Raw genomic sequence first — 6,318 nt, 5'->3', positions numbered from 1 at the left:
AACTGTTTTGATTCTCATCTGTTCTTGAATTTCTTTAGATCGCGGCATGATGTCTTGCTCTTTAAGCATGCTTCACTTTGTCAGACAGGTTCTATTTAAGTGATTTCTTGATTCAACAGGTCTGGCAGTAATCAGGCCTGAGTGTGGCTAGTGAAATTTAACTCATCTTTCTAAAATAACGTGGTTAATTGCAGTTCTTTCATGATTTAACAGGAGGGGGCAATTGATTTTTCACGTAGGGCCACGTAGGTTTGGACAGCTTTTTCCCCTTAATAAATGAAATTATCATTTAAAAACTGCATTTTGTATTTACTTGCATTATCTTTGTGTAATATTTAAATTTGTTTGATGATCTGAAACATTAAAGTGTGACAAACATGCAAAAAAAATAAGAAATCAGAACGGGGACACACACACACACACAGACTTATAAATAAATAAAAAAACACTCTAATATTGTCAAACAAAATTGTGTGTTATGACAAAGACTTCCAGCAAAGTGCAAATCTTCTCATAGGCCACTCAGAAGTGTTTCACTCTGGTTGCAAGCGATATCTGCAGTTGGATTCTCAACTTACAAACACTTTGTGAGATCTTTCTGTTGACCCATATAGTACAGACTACACAATGTTACTATCCTATCCAAGACAATTATAAACAACGTTAAGTCTGTCTACACAAGCAACAGGATTGAGGATTTTAAATTACTCCTGTCACAGACCTCACTGTGAGTACACAGTTTGTTTGCCTTTGAGTCAGTTTATTTGGGAATGGAGACACATGGCGAACAGTGTTTGAATAAGGCATCACAACGTATTGTACCAAGCAAACACAGGGGACAGATCCTGTCTGTTACAACAGACAGGTTCTGAAGAACAGTCACATGTCAGGGTATTTTTATAAGATTACAGCAAGTTGCTCACCTGAGGGAGGAGCTTTTGTGGCCATACAAATAACCTACAACATTCAAGTACAAAAGCTGGTTGTTGAGGGTTTTAACTGAGGGTCAAGCTGTGTGAATGTGCAAATCCAAACATCCAAACAAACATGCTCTTCACACAATATTGGGTCCTTTTGGGTAGGAAGTACTAAAGTAATCATGATTAAACTCAACTCACCCATTAACCTACATTAACAGCCCAAACAAATATCACTATCATTGGCTGCATAATTTGTAGATTTGTCAGCTCTGCATTCTATAAATCACCAACGTGCTACCATCCTTGAAATTATGGAACAATTATAAACATTATATGAATATGACTAGTTACACTTATATGACTGAAAGGAACCATAAAGCAACACTGCAACTACTGACCTCTTTCTGAGCGCATTCACCATCTGACTATAGGTGAAGCTGATGAGCATATTCAAACAGAAAGGGGTGGACAGAGCCAAGACTAACACCAAAGTCCACCGCATAACAAGTCTGCAGTGTTTTTAAGGTAAATGTGTACCATTTAAGCTCGCAAATAAGACTCTCAAATAAGCCCCCAATGTTTTTTTAAATGTTGATGCTTGTAGCAGCTTGTGAGACTTCCCTTTAAGCCTTATAATCCCCAGTCACCTAGCCCTTACATTTTTTCCTTCACTTTTCCAAATTTGTCCCCACAATGAAAATAATGTTGGTAAAGATCATGAATGTGCTTTTATCACAATGAATTCACTTAATGTTTTTTGTCAGAAGTTCAATGTCTTCTCATCTTAGTTGGCCTATTAGGAACAATACGGGTCAACTGCTGTATGCCATTTCTTATAAAACCACTTGATAAAAAGTTAATTTTAAGATTTATAATTACGGACAGGACATTTATCTTGTGACTCAAGAAGCTTATTAAACATTTTACTTACAGTAAAATAATCATGAACCGAGCTGTTGAGCTCGGTAAAGCCGCATTTGACAGCCACAGTCTAATAGATTACCCCTTTAGATTCAATATGAAACTGTTACTAAAGCAAAGCAGTGATTATAATGATGCTGAGGATGTGTAGTTTGAAAATTGTGTCATTTATGTTGGTGCATGGTACTGGTGTTATCTCTTATACTCGTCAGTGCTGTTTGTCTAACCGTTTCTCCTCCCAATCTCATCTACATCGCTATAAAATATAGCATTCGGTGTCGAATTCAAATGCGTCCGTTTCGTGGTCTGCGAGACTCACGCATATGATCTGCACTGTGAACAGGTGTAGTGCCGAAATTTGCACCCTGCCAGATTATGCACCCCCTAGTATAGGTAGGAATCGGAGTAGGTGTGGGGGAGGGGTTAGGATTAGGGGTGGGGTTGGGATTAGGCAATCAGGTAGCGACTACAACGAGGGGGTGCATAATCTGGCAGGGGTGCAGAATTCGGCACAACACCGGAGCAGACTGTGTGCGCGCTGCGGCGGTTCGCGTGACACAACGCCAAACCAGACCTCTTTTCCAATGGAAAGCATATTTACGCTGTCTGAATCGTTCCATATCCCCTATATCCTGCACTACGTGTATGGTGCAGCGTCATGCCCATTCAAAGTGTGGGGCATGTGCCCCCTCAGATTTTTGAGCCAAGTGTATTTAGAATGCAGCTTCCAAAAGACAAAAAATAGCCAAATAATATTTGTTATATTTGATTCAGTGTGGCACATCACTAACTGCTAAATTCAAATCTGCATCCGTGCTTTGGCTGGCGCTGAGCCAGACGCATTTTTACAGCGCTACACATTATAACCAATCACACACGATTCTGCTGAGTTTATGAATGCAATGGCCAATCAGAGCCATCGCTGAAACGCTGGTGTTTTGTTCAGTGCTTGACGGAATTCTGCTCTGTGGGGTAATCTCTCATCATAAACAAAGTGCAGATGTGCGTACGAATGCAAGTAATATTTATTTGAGAGTACTTCAACTCTAGCTAGACTAAAGTCAACAGAAAGAAGCATGGGCTGCTGCGTGCGTGGTTTGGCATGGCAGTATGCGAGCAGCGCTTCCTTTATTATAACAAAAAAACTGACATCTCAGTTAATCGCGATCTCATAAAACTCTGTTATAACACAATAAATATATACACAATGAATCTTTCACAATGTCTACACTTCGTGTGTTAAAATGAGAGGATTCGTGGGCACGCAATTTCAGCACTGCGGTGAGTAGATTCTAACTTAATCACCTCTGATTGGCCATTGCGTTCCAGAAATCAACAGCTGAGTCTGTGATTGGCTACATTGCGCAACCCTATAAATACCTGTTATAAATAGAAACAATGCCTAGCTTGCACAATTATTTTAATGTTAATATTAGTTATTCTTTTTGCTTTTGTGCAACAGATAAATAACAATTTATATGTTTTAGACACTTTATGTTTAGATAATTTCTATTTTGCGGGAGTCCTGCAAATAATTTTATTCTCCCGCATCCCGCACACACACGAGTCTCTTCCCGCCCGCACCCGCACTCGCCCATCAAGAGTTGTCGTGCCACACCCTGCTGTGTTGTGTGCAGGTGCTCTATTCTACTGCATCTATCTTTGTGATCATCACCCATGCAGTGTGAGCTTCCTACAGATACTTATGTAATCGATCTTTTCAATTAAAGTCACTATGAAATCAAAATTGAAAATTCTTATTTTTTAATGGAATACTGTAGTGTTTATTATAAATAATTTATCCGTGCACTTCATTATTTTTTAACTTCCCCTCCCCCTCAATAGGACTCCACTACTCTTTCGGTCACAAGTTATGGCGCAAGGGCGGAGCTAGTGACTGAGGGGTAAACGCTGGGATAAATGACAGGGGGAAAAGCTGAAGCTGGTTCTTCACTTTATAGCACTGACACCAGTCATGAGGGAGTACGTTACCCCTAAACATTGAAAAGATATTAGGATTGCTGAGGAAATAAAACAAATTTTGCGCTGTGGATCGCCAGATCGGCTTTCACCATGGACGAAGCGGAGTCCAGCCCGGGGTCGTCACGTGTGGTTGCCGCAAGCCCTCTGGACGCTCCTTCGTCGAATCCGCTGGCCGCGCCGTTCTCAAGCCCGCCGCCTCTGCTCACTCAAGCCCTCCAGCCGTTCCTCACTCTAGCCCTCGGCCTCTGCTCACTCTAGGCCGCCGCCGCACACTCTAGGCCACCGCGTGCGACGCTGTGTTTCGTTGTGATAGCGAAACTACTTTGTTTGGCCTTGCAAAAATGGACACGACTAGAAATCAGTGGTTAAGTTGTATTTACAACACTGTTCCAGAGCACTTCAACCCAAATATTCAGATGTGTGCAGCGCATTTTATGGAGGACCGTTTCCTGATCCTGGGAGAGTAGACTACAATGCCAGCTGTTCTGACTCACAACCTGTAAGTACGTTTTTTATATTTAAAGAGTTTTTATATTTTATATTTTTTATATTTAAAGTTTTTTGGGCAGTGTAGAGTAGGGCTTGTTGTTTGTCATTTCGCTGATCACAAATGCAGACATGGTTTTATGTTTACATAGCGCGATACAACGCAATGCGTAAAAAGACAGTATAAGTCATTATAATCCATAATTATGTCCCCACTGGATGCAACAAATGCCTAGTTTATAATGGGTTTTCATGTTTTTGAATCATCGCTCCATCACAGCATCATCACAGTATGGTGAGGGGTGTAACATTTCCGTCACACGCTTGAGGTATTCAGCCAATCATAACGCACTGGATAGCTGGCCAATCACAGCACACCTTGCTTTTCAGACCGATGAGCTTTGTAAAAATCGACGCGTTTCAGAAAGGCGGGGCATAGAGGAGAAACAATAATGTACAGTATGTGGAAAATAATGTGTTTTTTGAACCTTAAACCGCATAAACACATTTCATTACACCAAATACACAAAATAATGTTCTTTTTAGCAACATCATATGACCTCTTTAAAATAATATATTATATAATAATTAAAGGTGCCAAAACTTTAACAGAATCATTCAGGCCCTAATATATTATAAAATAGCCTAGCCTAGTACTACTAGGCCTACTATAAATATTATATATACTGTACAAATAATACAATAGTATACAAATTACTATTACTATTACTATAATATTACAATATATACAAATAAATACTAAACATACAAATTACAGCAGAACAGAATAGAACAAAATATAATCAATTTTCTTTATCTTATTTTCTGAAAGCTACATGGGCAATCAAATTAGAGGAACCTGTAGGCTACTTTGACTACAGAATATAGCTAGTTTTTAAATACCTATAAAACATAACAGGTTGCATTTGATTTATTAACATTTTAATTTTAATAATTCTTACCAATGCTCAGTCTTGTACAGTAGCCTACTGGATTAGAAATGTAGTGTGACTGTCAGACAACACGTTGTACTCATTAACTCAAGAACATTAAGATAAATAGGCTCCAGATAAAAAAGTAATATAACAGTAACAAACATACATTGCTCTCGTGATATTTTATTTTATTTTATTTTATTTTACTTTACTTTCAAGCAAAGCGACAAGTGCCTGGTACATGGTCTTATTTCCTTTAGCCTATATCTAGGCCTACGTCTGGGACATATTACAGCCATGGACTAACCCTCAGGTGGAACAGTTCATTTAATTTAGCTTGTGGTTTGTACATTCTATATTGTTTAACCTTATATGACAGATATTGGTTTTAGACTGTCTGACATTTAGGCTACATGACCAAAAAATAAGCATAGATCATTCAGTATTAGGTATAACGGCAAACAGAATGAAATGGTTTTACCTTGCAGCCTTTAGGCTCTCCTGTAAACTGTCCGATTTCTTTGTCTTCCATTTAAATAATTTGAGCGTTCCTTTGCCGCGGTCATCTTTCTCCACGGACTCTTTGAGATTTGCTTCACTTTTAGAAAACAAACTCCTCAAAGATTTTTTGGTGGAAAAACTCTTTTTGGCCATGGCGAAACTTCTGAACGATCACTGCAGAACCACGCGAATTACTTTAGTAAAAGTTTATTACGACGTCGAGGCACGTTGAAGAACCTACTGCTCTCTGGTAGTAGCCTACACAGTCAAACCTTACGCTCTCTCACGAACAGATGCTCTGGCTGTGCATGTCTAAACTAGTGAGACACCTACCGAGCGCTTTTGTATAGGCGCGCTCGAACTCAGCGACTGCGCGCACCCATGATTTCCATAAATTCAAGATGCAGTTCTCTAGGTTATGAAACACAGCTATAGACTCTACTTCATTAGTGTTAGGGTTACTGACTCATCCAAGTGAATCGAATCGTTTGAATCAGATTAGTATAATTCGATCAGCGACCATTTGTGCAGGTTATGTGTGAGTAAATGAATCATCATCCTAAATTGAGAAA

The 6,318-nt window shown here is 39.3% G+C and overlaps 1 protein-coding gene across 1 annotated transcript in view; it reads right to left on the bottom strand.

Annotated features, from left to right (window-relative positions):
- Positions 1-6,012, bottom strand: part of crybg2 (crystallin beta-gamma domain containing 2) — a 39,344-nt gene extending 33,332 nt beyond the window's left edge. The window contains exon 1 of the mRNA XM_016294864.1: positions 5,727-6,012. Coding sequence (XP_016150350.1) covers positions 5,727-5,899 — 173 coding nt within the window. The 5' untranslated portion in view covers positions 5,900-6,012. The remainder of the gene's footprint in view (positions 1-5,726) is intronic.
- Between the last annotated feature and the right edge of the window lie 306 nt (positions 6,013-6,318).

This window comes from Sinocyclocheilus grahami, unplaced genomic scaffold, assembly GCF_001515645.1.
Source record: "Sinocyclocheilus grahami isolate Dianchi unplaced genomic scaffold, SAMN03320097.WGS_v1.1 scaffold325.1, whole genome shotgun sequence".
Classification (NCBI taxonomy): Eukaryota; Metazoa; Chordata; class Actinopteri; order Cypriniformes; family Cyprinidae; genus Sinocyclocheilus; species Sinocyclocheilus grahami.
Note: the sequence above shows the minus strand (reverse complement) of the source record. Positions and strands in the feature narration are given on the sequence as shown.